General features: G+C 38.7%; 1 protein-coding gene across 1 annotated transcript in view; it reads left to right on the top strand.

The window, feature by feature from the left end:
* Positions 1 to 208: 208 nt before the first annotated feature.
* Positions 209 to 23,111, top strand: part of LOC139121492 (nonsense-mediated mRNA decay factor SMG5-like) — a 95,575-nt gene continuing 72,672 nt past the window's right edge. Inside the window, exons 1-14 of the mRNA XM_070686395.1 lie at positions 209 to 421; positions 2,969 to 3,073; positions 3,582 to 3,705; positions 6,753 to 6,915; positions 7,190 to 7,282; positions 8,162 to 8,330; positions 8,799 to 8,924; positions 10,123 to 10,400; positions 12,697 to 12,843; positions 13,121 to 13,828; positions 14,804 to 14,970; positions 16,139 to 16,214; positions 17,177 to 17,358; positions 18,217 to 18,402. Of these exons, the coding sequence (XP_070542496.1) occupies positions 348 to 421; positions 2,969 to 3,073; positions 3,582 to 3,705; positions 6,753 to 6,915; positions 7,190 to 7,282; positions 8,162 to 8,330; positions 8,799 to 8,924; positions 10,123 to 10,400; positions 12,697 to 12,843; positions 13,121 to 13,828; positions 14,804 to 14,970; positions 16,139 to 16,214; positions 17,177 to 17,358; positions 18,217 to 18,402 (2,598 nt within the window). The 5' untranslated portion in view covers positions 209 to 347. The remainder of the gene's footprint in view (positions 422 to 2,968; positions 3,074 to 3,581; positions 3,706 to 6,752; positions 6,916 to 7,189; positions 7,283 to 8,161; positions 8,331 to 8,798; positions 8,925 to 10,122; positions 10,401 to 12,696; positions 12,844 to 13,120; positions 13,829 to 14,803; positions 14,971 to 16,138; positions 16,215 to 17,176; positions 17,359 to 18,216; positions 18,403 to 23,111) is intronic.

Genomic DNA, 23,111 nt, shown 5'->3' with positions numbered 1-23,111 from the left:
GAGAAAGAATGTGAAAAATGAGTTTTTATGTATCAAAATATCAAAACGAATACGAACAATATTTTAGACAAACTCAAGAGGGCGCCTCTCGCTAGCGAGGCAGTCTGATTTTTGAGGTCAACTCGTCACAGGTGATTGAAAGTACAGTTTCGCTGATTGGTTTCATTTCCGAGCTTTAGCCAATCATAGTCCCCTATACATTTAGGCTATGACCTTTCATTCATACAAGATGGCGGATGGTTTCACCGAACTGTGATTGTGAGATTGGAAGAAAACTTCAAGGTTTCACGAAATTACCGTTGAATTAAGCCGAAAATGTGACTGTCTTGAAACTCAAGACACAAAGAATGAGCAAGAGTGAAACGAAGCCACCTGTCAAAGCAGATGTGGAAAAATTACAGCAAACAAAACGGACCTATCGGTATGTTTACGTCTCGTGACTGAATGATATGTCATGTACGCGACAGAATGCAGCATTCGTTTGTAGTTCTTTTGCATCATTTTCCCTCACCGCGTTGTAGAATAACCCATAGATCCGTACTGAGAGCATGCTACTACGGTGACCAAATATGCTGATTAGTTTTAATTTAAGCATAAATGGTGTCCGTGGGATAAGCAACAGCTAGCAATAACATTACAGACCAATGACATGTCCCACAAGGACGCAGAAAGTACACAGCTGCCGAGATACAGAATAGTCAGGGCTCGAATAGTGAAACTGATAACGAAAAAAAATATTGCACGGCTCTTTCGAACGTACTTCAGAGAAGCGTATCCTTTAAACCCAAAAAGTTCTCATTAATACGTTTTACTGCCAAAATTCCCCAAAGGGCCATACCGTGCATTCCAAATCTGAACTGCTCCATTATTAATGAGTCGACCCAGTTTGTAGACACAACATTTGACCTCAGGACAATATTTAACCCCTATAATAATGGTTTCGAAATAATTAGGCCTTGAATTGGGTCATGTCAAACTCCTGAACTGCATACTGTGCATATTCTCGCGATTTTAGAATGAAGTTAAATCTATACACAGTGATTATGATAGTATATTACTATTAGCTTGGCTCTTCCATTCATACTTATTTGGCAATCTGTTGACACATAATGCATTTCGCAGTAATTACTAGTGACCTAGGGAGTCGTCAGTGTTTAAGTATTGGGTAGTACTAACCAGAAGCCCCTTGGAAAACTGTTTAATTCACATCTAAAATGTTATGTCCACTTATCTTGACTCAGGCCTTTATTTGAACCGCTTCTGTGGAGTATGTAAAAACAGAAGGGGGCAGGTTCTGTTATAGATTGTGTCAAGTTTTGGAGCGCTTTCAGTAAATAAACATTTGGACTATTAAAGCTGTTAATTTTAGAATCCTGAACTCTGAAGAGGATTCCCCAGCAGATGGGCTATGTGTGAACCTTCATTCAACAGATGGTTTCTAGACGTTTCAGTACCAAGTCGTTTCGGCCCAAGACGTTTTGGCCTCCCAATTTCAGGCCCGAAGTCATTTTGGCACCGCGACCCAAGACGTTTCGGCTCTGCTGAAGGCTACCTGTGGGAACTAGTGCTGGAGCGTAATGTTACAAATCAAAGTACTAAAAAGTATAGTGTCAACTATTAAATTATTCATGTACATGCTTTAATCTTTGTGAGAACATGGTAAGAGACCGTAAGAAAAAACTTCATATCGTTTTCAAATCTGTGACACAAGTTTATCGATAGCAATAGCTGCCGACACAGCAAACGTTTGAAAGCGGTGCCAAAACAGCACAGCAAAAGTCACACAAAATGCACATAAAAGTACTGGTCAGAACACAAAGGTCACGCTTACGAATATGACGTGTCAGTCAATTACTAAACAGTTTGAAAAAAAAATTGAAACAGGGATGCCGAAACGTCTTGGGTTGCGAAGCCGAAATGACTTTGGGCCGCATATTGAGAGGCTGAAACAACTTGGTGCCAAAACAACCAGTTACCAAACAGACCACTAATGCAATCTTGTGGTTGTTTTGCTACCTATTTTTCATATAATATAAGACATGGAATCGATCATAGTTGTGCAGAGCTTTCTTCAACTATAATGTCTGTTTTTTTGGCATGCTATCAAAGATATTTTCATAACTTTGCATTTCAGTATTACTCTTGGTTAGTGCATCCATTTTAATTGATTTTCATGCATTGAACAATAAAAATAGAATATTACGACTGTTTGAAGTCCATAATCAAAAAAATGAAAATGAAATAAGACACTGAAAAATGGTGAACCATACAAAATAGAGATATAGTGCAATGAAACTAAAGGAGACTGAAATAAGAGGTTTTAGCCAGTTGAAAATAGTAAAACATATTAAAAATGCCAATGTTAATGTTAAAGGGACAAAGCCGCTCTCTTTTGACATTTTTATGATATCAAGAAGACATGGAATACTTGCATAAAGTCACCCAGTTTACAAAATGACAATGGCACTTAACTGCAAAAGTTTCAAAAATTACCACTCTGCTGAACTCAAACAGATGATTTCATTTGTGACCTCTGAACAAAATAGATTTTTCCCATTCAGACTTTCTCTTCTCCGAGTACGTTGCCACAGTGTAAGTGAAAAAATTGCTATCCTTACCTATATGAAAGGCACTGGCAATTAAAATTTCATTACAAAAAGCTTGCATGAGGTCCAAACCTAACAGTGTATGCTCAGCCATATATGGTGAAAGTAAGTTGCGTACAGAGCTTGGTTTTTTGGTACAGCCCGTAAAATGTTGCACTGAATGTTTAATCTCGTTTGGCTGCTAGCAGTGTGGAGGTTGTGCGCACTTTACCAGGATTTCAGCATGATTCAAGAAGTCAAACAACACAAACTGCTTTTCATATCAACAACAAATTCATGAAAAAAGTAGTTAAAAAAAAACCCACTCTGTTTCTTTAAGTATTTCCACTGACATATGAACATATTCTTACATTGCTGGACAGGTCCATATTGGATACCATAAGAAGACTAGAAGGTGGAGGATCAGGAAAAGGAAAGAATGCATACAAAGATGCATTCCAACCGGAAAATATTGCACTTAGAAACAGGTTGGTGATATTTTCTTACTTTTTAACCCTTTCAACACAGTGGTTTTGGCCCAGATCCCTTGTCTTCAATGGTGAGCTCAGACCTGTCTACAGAGAATTTGGGGGTGCCAGGAACAGGTAAAAATTTCTGAGCTTGAGTCAAATTTTCGTGAATCAGAGAGTGTAACCTAGAAATCAGTGGCATGTCTAATTGGCTATGAGGGCGCACTGATGATAGTAGAATCAGGTATTAATGTTACCAGTAATCACAATCATAGAGAGTCCAGAATTGAAAAAGATAGACTTATGGTATTCCATTGGTAGATTTATGATTTACCAGCCATTTCTTGGACTGTGCACATTGCTTTCTTTGAAACTTAGCAGGATGACCACTGACTCACTGTGATTGACATGTTCTTGTAAATTTATTCTATATAATACAGCCACTTTGTTACAGATTCCACGGTCGGAGCATTTGATCAGTCTTTTTGAGATCCATTTCTGTGAATATTCCCTTTCTTTGTTCCAGGTTGAAGGAGCTTTGTGAAAAAATGATGTTTTTGAACCCGGAAAGCTACGGTAGAAAAGCTGAAGAACTGCTGTGGAGGAAAGTGTTCTATGATGTCATTCAGATTGTCAAACAAAACAGAAAGGTAAACACACTGATAGTGTTTGTTCATCCAAAATGTTAAACATGAATTCTGTTCTGGACTGTGATCCAAATAGAAACAAAACGGGGCATTTTACATGTATAGATGCTGTGTTAACAAGGTAAATGGTTGCTGTTCCAACATGTTTTGGGAAGTAGAACAAGAACTTGTGATTAACATGTAAAACAAAAATAGTGAAAAAAACCATAAAAAATTAAACTACTGGTCCTTTACAGGGCCTATGACATGATTTCCAAAGTTTTTATTTTTTCCCTTCAAAACCTCAGCTAGGGGACCGTCTATGGATTGCATATTGTGTCAGTTCGGAAAGATGTGTGCGAAGGGCGAAATTTGACTCCTTTTTCATGCCTGGTGATCAGGGGGCCTCTTCGCACCCGAGCCAGGCAGCGGTATTTGCATATTGACCAACAGGTACAATTGACGTCATTTGTACCTCGCTATTATCACAAAAGTGTATTTAGCGGTTCTTGCATAAATTAGACCACAAACAAAGTCAGCTATATAAACAGTGCTCACAGACGCCCAGTAAACACTGGCAAGGAAGCCACACAGGCGGTCCAGCTGCTGGGACTTATCAAGTTGCTTCCAGCGAGGACAGTGTTGACCAGAATTCAGAAAGGGGAATTAGCTTGAAGGCGCATAGGCAACCCCAGGCATCTGAGACCAGTGGTTCAAAATCAGAGTCAGATTCTGATTCTGAAGAACAAAGTGCGAGTGGACAAAGCAATAGAATGCTCAGGACAGATTTGAAAGTACGATGATGCTACGTTTCATTTCTTTGTATGAAATAAAACAGTATCAGTCTCAGTTTGAACTTTTCACGGTTTAATTTATTTTATAAAAAGGGGAGCAATCCCGCGCCTGAGTGTTTCAATTCAATATTTACATATTTACATTCAGTTTTTGAAACACATCGAAAATGAAAATCAGGGTTTTGAAGTTTCAAATTATCAACATTTAACCCCTAATCACTTTCCAAATACGACGTCCGATTACTGCGATAGCAGTCCGATTACTACGGACTCAACACAGGGTCAAAAATTTTGCAACTTGACCCCGAAATACCACTTCCATCGTGTTAACAGTTTGAGGATAAACACAAAAAAGTTTCAAAAGGTATGGTAATAAGAATTCGTAGTGCTCGTCATTTATGAAACGGCTTTTGGCGAAATTCACTATACCCTTTCCAAAACTATCACTCTGAGTATAGCTGTGTTGGACATGGACCTTTGACAGAACTATCATTTCCTTGGAGCACGAGACAAATGGTGCAGTCGACCCATGTTCCCGTGCATCTTCAGAGCAAACGAATCCTGCAAAAAGTGATGTTTTAGGCTTATTTTGTACATGTCTTGATGAAGAAAAACAAAGAAAGCTTGTCGCCGCGTTGTCTGGTTGCCATTTTGAATCGCCGTCTTTACCGTTCACGATTGTGAAGAGACGGGAAGCTTCCTGCCGCACAAATGTTTCCCAATGAATGAGAATGAGACATAGACTGTCATCCTTCTTGTAATGTTTATTTCCCATATTTGACACGAAAGCATAGTACACCCATGGAGGTAGCAGATGCTACCTCCATGGTACACCTAATCAGATAGCTTGACAAGTCATTTTAATTTCAGTGATTTTAATTTACTCGATCGGCAAGGCGATCGGCCGTAAGCGACATGTGACCGTTGGTGATCTCCCAGAAAAGACCATGTCACTATAGCAAACTAAAAACTAAGCTTACAATGTTCTCTCGCGCGTTGAGCGCTGGGTGTACGTTCTGGGCTAATGAAGCCCTTGCTTCACACCCTTACGGACATGAGATTGCGGAGGTGTGAAAGACTGTTTGCCCGTATTAAGATAAGTCGTCAGTTCAACTTCGAAAAGCCGAAAAAAGTCGAACGAGTTGGGCTAGGGGTACATGCCCACCCGCAACTTTTAGTTGCGTTTTATCTGGACAAGGGGGTCGATACGAAATGCAAGACAGTGACGTAAGCTAACTTCAAGACCCAAAGAGTGATTTTACATTTGGTTGTAATGGGCATGCAGCATTCTCCCCAGGAGTTTCTGGTAGAGTGGTGGTTATTTTGCATAACAATAAATGTAATTGTTATTGTAATGAGTTTCTATTGTTTACCAAAAATTAAAGAGTGGCGGCCACCACTCTATAATTGCTTTGGGGAGAACACTGGGCATGTCATGGGCCCTTTAATCATGCCATGTCTTTGTTGACACCATATCCACCTGACACAATATGATGGTTTCCAAATTGATATTGTTATATTTTAAGTTTCAAAGAAATTTAGAGGCAATTTCAGAGCAAAAGAAATTATAAACCAGGCAACTTAGTGATGAAACATGTAAAATAGTCGTCAGTTTCTCTCTCTTTGATTGATATTTTTAAACAGGAAGTTACAGGATTGTGGGCGCACAACGGGGGGGGGGGGGGGGGGGGTAGTGATGACGCAGCCTTTTGCATACACTGGGCAGGAGTTTTTGAATTCTCACAGCATCGCTTTGACTGTATGATAAATTTAAATAATCATGATGGGCACTTTTGTGACTGACATATGCAAAGAGGGATCAAATGGTCGTACAGGGAACACATTTTGAAACATATGCGTTCTCTGACAAAAAAGGGAACATTTTTTCAGTTTATTTTCAACTCGAATTTGGTCGCTATATATTCACAGACATTATATGCAAGATTCGATGACAATGAATGCCTGAAACATAGCAAAATTATGGGATTCTGGAACCAAAAAGTAGCGTGGTTTTTTACATTTGCATAGATTTACGATAATCTGGCTTTTGTAGGGGAAGTTCCTGTTTAAGCAACACACTACACTTTGATCAGAAAATGTTATAAATGAATATACACACTAATGTAGTTGTAATATGACAAGGTGATCATTAGAGCAGCAGCATTTTTACGTACATGTATATTCAACCATGTTTGCTGCAGTATTAAAATACTGTATTGACTGGAATTGTATAAAATCCTCTATCATTTCACATCATCAATTTCTTTTTTGTTGTAGCAATTTCGACCTGGAAGTGCCCTGGAATGTGCATATCGCACACACCTCATGTCAGGTGTGGGCTACTATCACCATCTCATAAACAAGGTCCAGCTGGAGTTTGATGTGGATGTTGAGAACATTATTGACTGGACTACAGTACCTGATACTCAGACTCATTCAGGTAAGATATATGGTGTGGTGTGGTGTGGTGTGGTGTGGTGTGGTGTGGTGTGGTGTGGTGTGATTTGATTTGATATGATGTAATATGATGTGATATGATTTGACATGTGATGTGATGTGATGTGATGTGATAAATCTTATGGCTGTAATATATTTACTTTAGCAGCTCCCAATCTCTTGTGACACATATAAAGTACATGTAATTATGTACTGCAAAGTAAACAAAGCATTGATTGTGGTTCCTTTTGTACTTCCCGTCTTTGGCACTCTTGCAGATAAAAAAGATGCCAAGAAGTCGTATGAACCGTTAGCCAAGGGATGGGCAGTGAATGCTTGCCATCATTGCCTAGTTTATCTAGGTGATCTAGGTAAGTCCAATCTTTGCAATGATTTTGAACTGGGAGAGTGTCTGGCTTGTCAAGCCAGTTCCCAAAAAGTAAGGATCAACGTTGCCTTAAGAGGTACACTTGACCAAATCCTCCAATACCATTCTGTCTGTAAAATGTCCAAATTGTGCCTTTGAAATCAAAAGTATTGCACCAGCTTTTTTCAGTGAGACATACAAATGCTTTTTTACAAATTCACTTGAAAGCCATATCTCCACATCCTTTGCCAACTTTCTTACAGGTAGACTATCTTGTTCCATGTTTAACTATGATCAAGGCACTTTGTATTTGGTAGATGATGTATAGCACTTATGAATATACCTGGGTGTCCATTGCATGCTGTGCATTGATTTTGTAATATCAGTGGATAATTCACTTTTACAATAGCCAGCCATAGTTTATAAATATTCTGTTAATTTGTCTGGCTGAAAATGAAAACACTCATACCAGGTTCATTTGCTGTGACCTATCAGGTTAAGTTTGGCAAACCTCTGAAGCATAACATGTCGCGTAGCATACATTTAATCACACTTTGCAGTTACAGAGTTGCTTTGACTAAATCCAGCAGAAATATACAAGGTACATTTCACTGACCTTTTCTGTACTTGAAAAGTACATATCACAGCAATTTTCTGGGTACAGTTGTTTTTATGATGATTTTGAATGACCTAACCTTTATTCTGTGAACCCTGACCCCTGGTGACCTTTAACATCATGCAGAGATGTACCCCTGAACAGTGTGCAAAGGGTTTAAAGAGTGAAGGTCTGTCATGTAAAGCATATTGTTGTACCAGAAGTCAAGTGTGAAAGGCTTTGTGCAGCCAATGAGGGAGTCAATCTGTTATTTTTGCTCCCTGGCAGCTCGCTATCAACAAGACCTGGATGGTTATCGGAGTACCGTCTTGGCAGAACGTTACTACCACCAAGCCATCGTGTGGGACCCAGACATGGGCATGCCACATAACCAGCTGGGTACTCTATCCGGCAACAGGCATCAGAGCTGTGATGCTGCTTATCATTACATGAGATGGTAAGATACGAATTATAGTTTGTCCTGATTGGTTGATCACCAGATGTTTCATTAGGATCATGAAGGCTCCCTGACATGAGACATGAGCCGATGTAACTTATGCCCTATATTGCAATATGTATCAGAGTGTTGATGATATTAAGCATCATGTCAGATAGTAAGATACAAGCTTTACTTCATTCTGACTGGTTAGTTCCCAGGTGTGGCCTTGGCATTGTGCAGATTACATTGTAAACTTTATGAAGGTTGTGTGCAAGCTTGTGCTAATGAGAAATAACAGAACGATACTACCGATTTGTATTCTACCCATACTTTTTGAATCACTAGCACAGCGCACAACTTATTTCATTTGCTAAGCATTCAAATCACTAAAACTTCTTTGAGGGACAGAAATTGGTTGCAAAAATCATGGCAGAAGTACCTTCAACATTTGTGACGTGCAATGACAGTATTTCATGCTTTTCACAGCCTTATGACTTCCAGTCCATTTGAAGGCGCCCTAGCAAACCTCAAGAGACTCTTTGAAAAGAACAGGAAAAAATTCCGGGAATTGCCAGACAGTGATCCCAGAGACTTGCCGCCTGACTTACAAAGGTAAGCTTTCTTCATGTCTTGTCGTTTCTACGAAGAAAGAAAATACAGTGGTTTGCGTCGGGAACTATACATACTATCTAAATTGAGGAATTGCCAACACTATCAGGTGTAAATATCGTCTAGTGCTAATACCGGTCGAACAAAAAGAAATCAACACAGCGAAGTTTGAAACATTGTCTGGAACGAGGTCAGACATAGTCAAAACAACACCATCAGATCTGCACAAACCACAGTTGCAAATGGTGTGTTCTGGACAGTTAGTGGAATGCGTGTAGGTGTGTGGTGTTGTTTTGACTACGTGACCTCCTTCAAAACAATGTTTCAACTTTCTCATAGTTTATTTATTTATTATTGATTAATATTACCATTTTTATGATAATTACACTTGATAGTATTTGCAACTGTTTACAGCTTTTGTGTTTGGAGTTGAACTGTACGTTCATGTATGGAACATAAACATTTTACTATATATTTTTTAAAGTGTGCTTATCAAAGTCATCAAGACTGCTAGACTGACTAGTAAATGTGTTTTCCTGATAAGATATTTTACATCTATGAGCAAAGATGCCAAACGTGCAATCATATTATGGTTTGAAATATATAATTGCTTTCTTAGGTAGTGTGTTCTATTGTGCTTCATTTCTTTTATACCGGTATCTTTCCCTATATCTAGGCTTTCAGAAAATGTATAATGTACGGGGGTTCTGAGCTTATTGAGCACCAGAGAATTGTTAGATTAAAGAGGTCAATTTCTTGTCTTGGAATCTTCAATTTGTACCCTATTTGTTACAAAATAACATTTCAAAGTCAGCCATTGCTTTCACAGAGCTGTGATTGAGTCGCATGGTGTGTGCATGCTTTACGTGCACATGTACATGTTGAGGGCGGTATTCACTCTTTACTGTGAGTTCACATCTTTGTAGATAATGCATTATAACACTTACATATTTCTCAAGGTTTGTTGAATTGGAAGATCTTATATCCTTTTCAGTGTAAAATACAGGCATGTACATATCACTAAATAAAATACTGTGGAATGATCGCAATACTGTTCAGAAGTCTGCTTGTTTGAAGTTCGGGAATACGCATAACTATGACAAAGATTTTTCAGAAGAAGGGAAAAAATTAAAAAGGTAGTATTTTCCTATGAATGTCAGTGGTGATTATCTAACAGATGCTTCATCAATTTTCTTCCCAGACCCAAGGACATTAAGAAATTTTTAATCCAGTTCATGTATTTAGTGGGCATTCTACAGCCAGACTCAATGCCAAGCACTGCAGAAATAGCCGAAGTATGCCAAAAGGTTCTCCATGACTTCAACCTGTGTATGTACTACACCCAGGCCAATGGAGAACAGCCAATCATGCCAACCATCCGTGGGGCAGAAGATGATAAGGAGCAGTATGTCCCGGATGATCTAGTCTTCAAAATTGTCGTAATGTGCTTGATTACAATACACAGACTTCAAGAAAAAGGTTAGTGTGTGGTGGTGTCGTCGCCTGATTGCTCCTCTGTTTGATGCAGTGTTCCTCAAATTTGACAAATGTGAAATTATAGCAGTCAATGACTTAGAAAGAGAAAGTATGTGTGTATCAATTTTAGTTAACCCTAGAGGGCTACAGTCAATATTTGCTGCCTTTATAAAATGTAACCCAGACAGCTTTTTTGAGTTTTTTTTAGTCCCATGGACACCGTCCGGGGGGACTTATAGGTTTGGTCATGTCCGTGCGTGCGTCCGTCCGTTCAAGCAGATATCTCAGAGGTGCCTTGAACGATTTCATTCAAACTTGGTACAAGGATTACTTCATAAGTTATACATATTTTGTTTTCTTTTGTGATACGATCCAATATGGCCGCCGTGCGGCCATTTTGTTACGATTTTTCATGTACGGAGCCATAACTCAAGCACGTCTCAATCGATTTTATTCAAAGTTGGTACAAGGACATTGACCTATACCATACATATGCACGTCAATTTGTTTCACGAAATGATCCAATATGGCCGCATGGCGGCTATTTTGTTACGATTTTTTCATGTACGGAGCCATAACTCAGGCATGTCTCAATCGATTTTATTCAAAGTTGGTACATATTGGTACAAGTTGGTATCTTACTTATGCATGTCAATTTGTTTCACGATATGATCCAATATGGTCGCATGGCGGTCATTTTGTACAATTTTTTCATGTCCTTAGCCATAACTCAGACATGTATCATCGGATTTTATTCAAAGTTGGTACAAGGACATTGACCTATGTCATAATATGCATGTCAATTGGTTTCACAATCCGATGCAATATGGCTGCCTTGTGGCCATTTTGTCATGATTTTGTCATGTCCTGAGCGACAATTTGGATATGTATCAACTGATTTCTTTCAAAGTTGTTACAAGGACATTGACCTATCATGACATAAATATGCATGTCTATCGGTTTCACAGTCCAATGCAATATAATGGCTGCCTGGTGGCCATTTTGTCACAATTTTTTCATGTACAGAGCTATAACTCAGACATATTTCCACCAGTATCATTCAAAGTTGGTACAAGGACATTGACCTATCATGTAATAAATATGCATGTCTATCGGTTTCACAGTCCAATGCAATATAATGGCTGCCTGGTGGCCATTTTGTTACAATTTTTTCATGTACAGAGCTATAACTCAGACATATTTCCACCAGTATCATTCAAAGTTGGCACAAGGACATTGACCTATGTCATACATATGCACATCAATTTGTTTAACGGCATATAGCAGTATCATGTCAATTATTGAATTTTCGTAATTAGTCTGATATGTCAAGAAATACTGCATCAAATTTCATGAAACTTGGTACAGATGTTAAGCTCACATTGCTTTAACATTGAAAAAGACATTTATCAGTGTCAAGTTAATTAATTTGTAATTGCATATGTAATAAACTTTCCTAATTAGAGTGATATATCCACAAATACTGCGTTAACTTTGATGAAACTCGGTACAGATTTTGATCTCATAGTGTTGTAAATACAAATCAATGACACTTAGTGGTATCATTTATATATATAAAGTAATCGCTAGTTTGCATTTACATAATGGATTTTTGTTTTCAGGGTGAATGTCCAAAGTACTGCATCAAACTTTATGAAATATGGTACCGGTGATAATCTGTCAGTGTTAGGATAGGATGCAAAAATGTTTGGCAGCATCCTGTTGATTAAGTACTAATTGATTCATTTTAATGACGTTTTGTAATTAGTATGGCGGCTTACATTGGTTTTATGTTTTCACCACCATGGAACTCATTTTTGGCCATTAAGCCCCATCTGTATCGCAGTATTTTTAATCACAGACCTAATTAATGTAGAGGACTCTTTCCTCTCGGAGGACTTGTAATTAAAGTACCCATTGATAAGTGGGGACTGTGTCATTGTCAATGACTTGTTCCCCAAAGTCTTGATCAAAAACTAGCCTTTGAAAAGTGACGTCCATTTGGTCAAAAGTTGTCAAAAAATTACCAAAAATTCATCGAAATTGGTAAAATTTTGAACTAAAAATTTGGTGGGAAAATTTACAGCACTCAAAGGGTTAAACTTGCAACTACATGTGTGTACAAAGGAAAAACAAGGAGAACATTACCCCATTTCCTGCGTTAGAAGTCCTACTTTACCACAGAAACAATACGATTGGGCTTAACCATTTTGGTGAAGGGGCTAAAATGGACATGCTGTTGGCATCTTGTATTATAGCCTGACACAAGATCTCTGACATCAAAAATTTTCCATTTCAGGTTCTGAGCAAGTGTCAGCATCCATTGCTTTCACACTTGCCCTGTTTTCACACTTGTTAAATCATCTGAATGCAAGAATTGAAACCGCTCTGTATGACGTGGAACATCCCAGTTCTCTCATTGAAAACCAGGACAGAGAAGACCCAGGTATGATTCTGTATTACACTGTGGATGTCAATACTGCCCACTCATGTGTACAAATTGTTTCTGTTGCTGAACATTTTGTTACAGTAAATATTTTGGGAACCCTGCATAACATTTCTGCTGTAGCCATATGATTGCTGTTGACATTGTAACAGCAGCATGTTACCAAACTTAGTAAAAGCACTGATAATTTAGAATGATGTACTGTCAAAAGACAGAGAGTGTTAAAAGTTATTGAGCAAATCTTTGTTCATGTGAAAGACTTGTGCTTCCATTTCAGGCCATGTAGATGAAATTAATAGTGACAAGGAAAGTGGCCGTGAAGAGGACGACCAGCTGACCCCGCAAAGTACAGGTACGATAACGCCAGGCCAGAGTCAAGATGCTTTGTACGGAGACAACAGGGCAAAGAACAAGGAAAAGAAGTCAAAGCAGAGGGCTATTCATAAGCTGAGGAGGAGGAGGAGGGGTAACCATAGCGATGATGATCTCAGCGAGGGGGAGGACTCTGCGAGCAGTCCGTCAGATTTCAGCGATTCCGACAGCGATATTTCAGAGGATGGCATTCTTGCGTCAGATTCCGACAGCGAAGACGATTCCCTGATGGAAAGTCAGGAGTTGGCATCCGGATTCGCCGCCGGTGATGGTACCGATGCAGGAGTCCTTGGTCGGCCGGCGTCAAACTCGCCCTCGGAGATGAACCATGGCAAGTCTGAGCTGAAGAGTGGGAACAACGTGTCCCTCACTAATCACCTCAAGGACATGTCAAATCAGCTGTTTGCCCACAATCCAAGTTCCAGCTTCCTCAGAAGGAACATCAGACTGGCTCCCACTTTTGAGGCGTACGCCATGGACAGGGCCCAGGCAGAGGCACAGAGTGAGGGAAGCAGAAACGGAAATGGAAGCAAAAGCTGTGGCAACAGCACGGAAGATAAAAATGTCAGTGTTATCACCGATGATACAGAACAGCCAGAAGATGAAAAAATGGGTAAGTGCTTCAACTGGTAGTAATACTTGCAGTTGTCTATTGTCTGGAAATGGAAAAAGATAGTCATACTATCGCTGTGATTCTCTCATGCCCAATAACTCCAAATAAACTTACAGGTAGTTCATTTCAATTACAAGAATAACATGTTGCCATTCTATCCGCCAGAACTGTGAATTGATCAATCAGTCAGTCAGTTTGTGAAAGACGGTGAAATTGATCCTTGTTTGTTGTTGTATGTGATAATTATCATTTGCCTCATAATTAGCATGCAAAAGCTGGATGTATAAACAGGATTCTAAGGTTTCCTGCTGTTATGAAAATGAAAGCAAGATTTTATTTTGATTGTTACTCAATGAAACGTGAGGAGTATTTGCTTGAATCTTTTCTACTGAGTTCAACAGTGTTCTCAATAAATTGTTATGTGTCATTATTGTTATTGTTAGTCCACCTTTCATTTGACACTGGACATTAAAGAACCTATTCCACGATTCAATACAAAAAAATTTATAGAGTACCAAAATCAAATGCGAGGTAATGTTCCATAGTGCTGAACAGAGAAAATGTTATGTCAATTGACACATGTTACAGCGTCAGACATTGCATCCTGTGCCTGAGATTAAACAAAAGTAGAACTGACTTTGATAATCTGAGCATGATAGATTCATATTGTAGCTAAACATACATGTACATGAACAAGTTATTCAATGTGAATTACTAGTAACAATCATTAGAAAACAAAACAGTGGCACTGACACCTTTTTGGATACACAGCTACAACTCACAAAATGATGACAAAAATGAACAGTAATACCTAGGGTGTGAAATTGAATTACAGAGAAAATATTATGCAGGAATAGCTGAACTTTACCCAGGTATATTTTATCTTAAATTGAAAGAGTAATATTTAAGGAGAAATTCAGTTTTCTCATACCCTGATTTTTAAACATTTTTTCTTGATCACAATTTCGGGAACAGAAACAGAAACTGAAACACCAGAGGGCGCTGGTGACCAAGTGGAGAACAAGAAAGGTGGCCTGAATAGATTGATCACAGTGCTTCAAGAACAAGGACTCATGTTGTCTGTGAAAGTCTTTGCTGACTGGTTGATGGCTAATCCATACATCATTGAAACATGTGCACAGGTAAGGCTGTCACCTTTCTGTTCTTTCATGGGCAGACAATTGAAGATTTTAATTTTAAAAAAATTGAATATTTCTGCAACAAATACGTATTTCAAGTCCAGAGAAGACAGCCATATTATGTTCCAAATGAAGATGTGGTACCTTGTAAATGTTGCTTCTGGTAAGAAACTGATGTACTCGGTAGGAGAAAATGAACCTACTTTTGTTTAGTTTTTCCTTTAGCAAATACTGGATCTGCATGTAGTTGTGTTTTCTGAGTTTGGTTGACACATTTGCTACACAAGGGTTCCTCTCACCAGAGGTGATAATTACTTTAAAACATCTTGATCCAAAATTTGAGGATGAAGGAAGCCATTGTAACTCTGACTTGTGGACACTGTCATGATGGAAAGTTGATTTCCTACCCAAACCCTGAATTAAGATGTAAACAATATCAATGCATGTTGCTCATGTGGTTTCTGTTGGCAAGGCAGATACTGGGTATTTAACTTTGCTAGAAGGAGTAGGATAAAAACCGTTGATCATACATTGAACAAACATACAGAAAACTTTGTCACAAGTTACAGGAACTATAGCTTTAAACATAGAGTGTAGAGAATGTTTCTTTGGGGTCTATGTTTCAAGTTAAAGTTATATGTGCATCAAAACTGAAAGACTTAAACTTCTGCTCAAATTTTTCTCAAGGACACTTTCAACCATTCTCCTAAGAAGGCATAATAAAAATCCTGGGTCACCATGCAAATTTTGGTACCAGAGAAACAAATTATCAGATATTTACTGAAAGGTGAAATTCAAAATGGTTGCTATCTCTGTGTTTAATAACTGTCTCAGGAAAAATTAATGCTTTAAGTTTCACAACAGTAAGACTGTGTATAGTTGGCGCACTGCAAGAGTTTCCAAATGAGCCCTTCACAAGCAGTAGACCAGAAAAGAATTGTAAAATAAAAATTTTATGAGTCCAAATATCTATCTCAAAGGCAAATTCTACCCTATACCGGTAGTTGTGAATCTACACATGTTGTGAATAAGAAACCATGTCGGATAAATAGGCAAGTTGACAGTGTAACTGTGTCTGTATGCCTGGAAGAATCCTAGGATCATAGTTGTATTATAACAAGCAGGATGTTCAACTAAAACACTGTGTGTTTTTTGCACCCCGCTCTATCAGAGTTCCCAGTCACTGTGGTCCCGACTTTCAGTGTTTCTGAATCAACTTCCGAAGGAGACGCAGATCAACAATGAAGGTAAGTGCCATTTGTGTCTTTTGGCTAGCACTAATTTTACCCTTTTGTCTTTCAGGATCATATATCAGAGAAATCCCTCTCATGATGACTGTCTGTCAGCATTTTAATTACCAAAGGTTCTTGGTTTATCAATGATGAACCAATGGTGCAAACGTGAATCACTGTGTTGGATAATAACTTATGAAATAATGTTTTTAGGGATTCTAACAGAGAGCGGACACATTTCCATTTCTGTTTCACTTTCTGTGCTTATCCTTCAGTTTGAAAGGTCTGAGGTTCATTTGATATTGAAAAAAATCATACACGTTTTTCTTCAAGATTTTGTAAATGAGAATATGCCTCATTTGTATGTATGTGTAATATTCTTTGAAAAGCAAGTCACTGTGAATAACTCGCATGAGCACTGAATTGTTTCTTGCTTTGCCACCAAAATGATAGGCATTCAAAGGGTCAATGGCTGTGACTTGAGATATTACTTTCCCAGTTCTAATGCTTTAATAGTACAAAAATGAATTTCCAAAACTCATCTTGTTTCCACAACCCAGGGCTTATCATCAAAACCTGCTAGTGTGAGCAGGTCCATGCTGATGGTTGTCAACAGAAACCGATACCGGTATCAAAGTAAATCTCATTGTTCCACAATTTACTCTGTCCTTCATATGTTAAGTTGCTGTAGTTTATACTGATTTGTAGGAGGAACAAAATGGCAAATCTGCTGGTTCAAGGAAAGATATGGGTGGTCCTTGGCATATGACCCCTTAATTTGGTCATTTTTGGTATGGCCTATATATGGTTATGTGCTATCACTGCTGTGCAAGTTATTTGGACTCTTGAATGGCCAGTGAATTTATTTCCTGAATTGAATTTGAGTATGAATTTGTATCATTTTGACAATAAATTGATATATATCTCACACCATTATACCGCCCTCTTTCTTCGTTTCTTTTTTGACACTCACCCAGAACTGTGCCAGTCTACAGCGGCTCTTTGCATCATCAACAGTGCCATCCAGTACAATGACTGGCAGCAGACCATCGCCCTGACTGAGGATCATGCTGTGTTCAAGCTACCACTATTGAAAGAGTCTCAGAAACACTGGCAGGCCAGCTACGGTGAACATGTCATCCTGACACAGGCTGATGAGGTCAGTATAGATTGTTTCTGTTTCCCAGGGCTTGGCATAATACTTTTCGGCCTGTCCGATGCTTTGGACAGGTAGTTTTGAAAAGTACAGGGTGAAATTTTTGTGTTTTAGCTCAATGTGCAGTGGATTTTATCTACAGCATTGGCAGCAAATCACTCCTAATTTCTAAAGTTGGATCAAGGAAACAGGTTAAGAATGTTGTCAGTTGGCTGTGTGGTCAAAAGTTGCATTTGGTTGAAATTTGGAAAAAAATTATTATGAAAGAGCAGCTCTCTAATTGGTATATGTGTTAGTGGTGTAAGTTAAAATTGATTTTTCAGGTGGCTTTGAGACTACGCTGTTCCACAGACTCTGGCAAGCAAAGTTAGATTCACTTGAATCCATTGCAACTGTTTAGGAATATGAGTATACCAATAATGTTGCCTGCAGAAAGACCTGGCATGGCTTTTTGTGTGTGAGAGTGGACAAAGGATTGTTTGATGGTCAGATGTCTTACATACTGTATTTGTGTAAACATGGCCGATTTTAGTTTATACAGGGATGTTCTCATCTTTGTAATTTATTTTTCAACAGTTGAATAGAAACTGACGCATCTAACCCTCTGAAATGTAAAAAATACCTGGCACTTTGATCTTGTTCTCCAATATGTAGGAGTGTAAGTGTATTACAGGATCCCACAATGTATAAAGCCTTATTGTGACACATTGGTGCAATGTGGTTTCTGTTCATAAGAAATTTGAATTGAAGGTCAGATAAAAGTTAATTATCAAGGGTGTTGATGTAAGGATTAAATGTGAAGCTTGTGTGACACTCATGTAAGAACATTTTAACAAATGTTTCACTTTCTACCATCACCAGGCTCTTGTCCGCATCTGCTGTCTGCGTCAGTTTGGTCATCATCTCGCCAATCTGAAGTCTGTCAACCTGTTTTATGACCAGGAGAAGAATCTCTTCCTGGGTCAGTCGCATGGTATTTCAGACGGAGAACCCACTGTTCAGGAGACCGCAACTTTGGCAGACCTTGCAAAAGCCCAGATGAAAATGGTATGTACGGATGATCACTGTCCTACCCCCATTTCACTTTCACACTTTTTGCCCCGTGAAGATCATCATCTCTCTTTTTAGCAGGTATATTTCTGTCGTAACTTTAAACAAGGAACGGGAAATGCTGAAGAGAAACTCAGAAGAAACAAAAGTAGGGGTAGGCAATGCCTGTGAGGGCAGTCACCCATACTCCTGTCTGGTTGCCTTCAGGTCTGTTATGGTTATGCAAATGACAATATGGCATGATCTCCAGAGGGCGCAGTTTACAAGGACCGCAAATTTGCTCTCTGGTAGTGATTGCTGTGTCTGCATATGAAACTCGTTAGCATTTTTGACCTAATGTAAACTATCCCTCATCATTTCCTTTGTATGTTTTGTTATGGTCTTGCCAGACTTTACAGACCATAAAACCCAGGCAGTAAAGTGAAAGTTGACCACTATAAAACGCACTGCAGCCAAGCTAATCATCCAAATGGCTTCCCTCAGAGGATTTCAAAGTACACATATGACTGAGTTTGATTACAGAAATTTGCAGGCTGGATGCCCTGAAAATACTTCTGTTATGAACGCTGGCGAATGGAAGGCCGTATCAAATCATGCTTAAATGTGCCGTAAACTCTCCTGGGAAATAACTCTAGCCTACGGTGTTTAGTTATATTGGACAATTTGCCTGTTTTTATGGCCTGTGTGTTTCTAATAGGACACGGTACAGCTGTGCTGTGGCTGAGGCAGTCTGTGCTGAGGCAGTCAGTTTCTATCCTTGCTTTATTTGAGATGGTTGCATCAGGCCTGGGTTTTTATGGCCAGTATGCGATTACAGTGGCAATTTCTAGAGAGTTTATGGAGGATGAAATAGACCTTGTAAATTTCATTTGATAGGCCGTGGCAGGTCAACAGATTCAGCTCTTAGACTTGTTATGAGTGGGTAATAAAATCCACTGGCAGTCAGTCGTGTATATATTATGTTTTCTGTTGTGATCCTTTTGTTGGACTAGAAATTGGTGTGACGTTTAAGGTGAATTTAATATGAAGTGTTTTTCTCAGTTCTTAACTCATTTTCATGTTTTGCCATAAATGTATAATTAACTTCTAAATCAGTGATTTTATTTTTCAGCAGTACTAGTTTCAAAATGTATAATTCGTGCAAGGAGCAGTGTTTGTGGTCTGTGATACATTTGGATGCTGAATCAATTTTTAAAAAGCAGCATACTGCTAAGTAGCTATGAATGAGGGCGTTTTTCAGACAGTTTTTAACCCTTTCACCCCCAGTTCCCTGTATACAGGTCCAACTTTACCATAGAAAACAATGGATTTGGGACAAACCATGGTGGTGAAAGGGTTAAATCAAAATGCTCTACCATGCTGCTAGGGTAGTGGTGTCCATGTTGGAACATTCTGTATTGGCTTGCTACTTCATGTTAATTCAGGTCTTCAATGGGAGGAAGTATATTTTTTATGGACGACAGATCAAAACTCAAGTGTGTTTCACGAGTGTTTAGCTTTCTATTTTATTAGGTTTCACGTTTAATGTTTAATCGGGTTTCATTTCTGTGTGATGTTTGTGCCAAGATGCAAGGAGATCTGTCTTCAGTGGGGCGGTTTTTCACACCAGTGCTCGGCGGAAGTACCGGTACCACGTAATTGAGAAACCGGTGTCGTTAACTTTACACCATCAGGCTAAGTGTACGGTGCATACACATGCTCACAGCGTGATCCATTTCACCATAATTTGAATTCATCAAAGTTTGTTGATTACAGACAGGAATTTAGAGAGTATCAGGTTGTACCGACGGAGGTCAAATCAGGTCGTGAATGTGGTTGAGAAATACTACCAACAAATCCCTCAACTCTGATTTGAGATAGCATGGCATGATCAGAAATGATTGTGTTTGACTTTGAAACCAATACACATATAAAAATGTGTTTTGTATTTTACCATGCATTACGTATTGCATGTCAACTCTATAAATCAAATTGACAGAAGAAAAGCTACAAAGATCTTGATTATTTGGCTAACTCATAATTCCGGGATAATTTATTTCCTGAAGAATATTGGAATCTTGGGGAATGATGTGTGTGGGCACGGAGAGTTGAAATGAGGCTGTCACATTGCCAATTAATATGGGTTGATTTATTCAGTTTTATTGTGTTAGGTATGGATAACTGACTGTAACGTCCCTGAGTCATCAACACCATAAATAATTAATTTTTTGCCTTTTTTCACGAGTCAGAAAAATTCGAAAGGTCTAGGGATATGGGAGGACAGACACATCCCAGTGTAACAAATGATATTAACACTTCAAAAATATGCCGTTGTAGTAAATTATCTGTTGAAATTTATGAAACGTAGACTGAAATTGATTTGTTGATATTGGCCCCGTAATGTTTTCTCGGTCGCCTGCATATGTCAGTAATAAAGTGTGAATTATGTATTTCACGAGACTTCATATCTCCCCGTGCAGTCTGATGGGTAATAAAGTTTGGCCCAGCTCAAAACAGGCCATGATTTGTGTCGAATGTCTGGAGTCCAGGAATCTCACAAGGTAGCTGTTCCGTGTCGGGGAAAACTGTTGTTGACATTTAAAAATGACATCATTAAATGCAGTGTCAGAATTGATGCATCAGTGATTGAGAGGTGTACTTCCTTGGAATTTGTGTTCATGGGAATGAACTTTTTAAATTACAACCTATGTGGAATCAGGAAATGAAACATTTCATGCTCAAATTATGTGCCTTTAGTACTTTTAATATCCGTAACCAAGAAAGGAAAAAAAAAAAACGATTGTGTTCAGCATTTTGTCACCCCACTGCCTTACCATAGCACTGAAAAGATTGATAAAACCGAGGTGAATTTATCAAGACTGGCAGCAATATAAGTTTGATGTCGCCATGAATAAAATAGCGGCAAAGTATTCAAATAATTATGCCGTTCTATTTATTGTCTCAATCTGGATAAATGTCAATTTTTTTTCTCTTGTTTAATTTACTGAGTAAATAATGCATGCAACATAGTGATTTATACATGTTACTGCGACCTTTCATGGCTTGTCTTCCCAGCAGCATTTTTTGTTCATTCCTGAAAGCCTAGGAAAGAAAAAAAAAAGCAAACAAAGCGTGTATTGAAACACATGTTTGCTTTAGAATCTTAAAATGATTATTGCATCAGCACAAAAAAGTTCACTTTTGTGCCGTTTGATAATTTGATTCAGAAATCAACCGATAAATATCATTAAAGGAAGCGAGTTTGCTTTGCTGTCCTAGAGGGGAGATTTGGCGGTACTGTGAAAGTGTAAAGTAATAAATTTCCTGGCAATCAAATTTGTGGACCATAAAACGAATGTAACAGTCTGACAACCCCAATATAAAATGAGATAATTTAAATTGACTGAAATTATAGAAGAAGGAGATAAAACCCAAGGTTGTAGTTTTTCAGGGGGCGTGTTTATGTGTGCAGCCAATGAAAGAGGTCGTCCTCACAAACTGGTATGCATTTGCCAGTATGATGAAATTGAGGATGTGTAATATTTTTGGGGTGGAGGAGATGTGAAAATTGGAAGAATGATGACCTAAGCTGAGTTGTGGCCTTGGTCCAAATACAGCCAAAGATGACTTCCAAAGCCTCGGCATAAAAATTACACCATACGCTACACTGCGGATCCTTTGATAAAACTGCCATGCATGTTGGCCCATGTTTTGGAGTGCGTAGAGTCGGGTGGGGGCGTTGCCGGCCAACGATGTGCACTTGATCACACTTTAACAATGAGGGCAGTCACCACAAAGTGAGAAACAGCGTTGGAGTGGAGTGGTGAATTATGGCAACCGAGGCATTGATAGCCAACCCAACCCAATAAAGCATTTTCAACAGGCAAAGTCCAGAACGGTGGCTTTGGTAATATTAATGGCTTTATCATGGCTATCAACGCCAAGCAGTCCCAGTACTCTTTGTCTCAAGCTAATCCAGCACTTCATCTACTTTGATCACCGACTTGAGGTCAAATATAACTTGGCATATTTATCGGTAATGGAGTCATGCGCCAAAATAACCACTGACATTAAAAAAAGCGAACAGAAAATTATATCCGAATACTAGATTTATAGCCTCAATAATTTCAAAACAAACGTGTTATTTTAGTTGCCTGTACATTCCTTCTGCAGTAATTCCAATGCTAATGAAGCTGGCCTTTCTTCCATAATAGCCATGCTTTTCCCCTGCTGTGTATTCAATTAAGACAAATAGTGCATCCAATGAGAAGAGGGACCCGACAATTCAGAAAAAAAAACATTTTGATGAATATTATGTTCAGCGCACATGTCTGCATTATAGCATCCTGCTGTGATGTATAAACTATGGCAGGATATTGACTTGATTGCAGAGACTAAAAGATGTTTTAAAAAAAACCAAAATATGGCCACTTTGGTTCATAAGTATATGGTGTAAAATCAGTTCGATGTCAAAGCGTAGATGTCACATAAAAGAATATGTAGAGGGATATCTCTTGATGATTTGTTGTAATCATCCCCCTTGTAACCAATTTTAACTGCTGATATAGCAAAATAATATGCAGGACAACATCTGGGGTCTAATTCTCAATATTGTAAGATAGGTATGTTTCAGTTTTTCTTCAGCCTGAAGCTTTGCACACAGATACGCAATCATCATTGATGGCAGTGGGTTTGGGCCAAACCATGGTGGTGACATGGACAACCCT

Source organism: Ptychodera flava, chromosome 21, assembly GCF_041260155.1.
Source record: "Ptychodera flava strain L36383 chromosome 21, AS_Pfla_20210202, whole genome shotgun sequence".
Taxonomy (NCBI): Eukaryota; Metazoa; Hemichordata; class Enteropneusta; family Ptychoderidae; genus Ptychodera; species Ptychodera flava.
The sequence above is the reverse complement of the archived record's forward strand: the minus strand, read 5'-3'. Positions and strand labels throughout refer to the sequence as shown.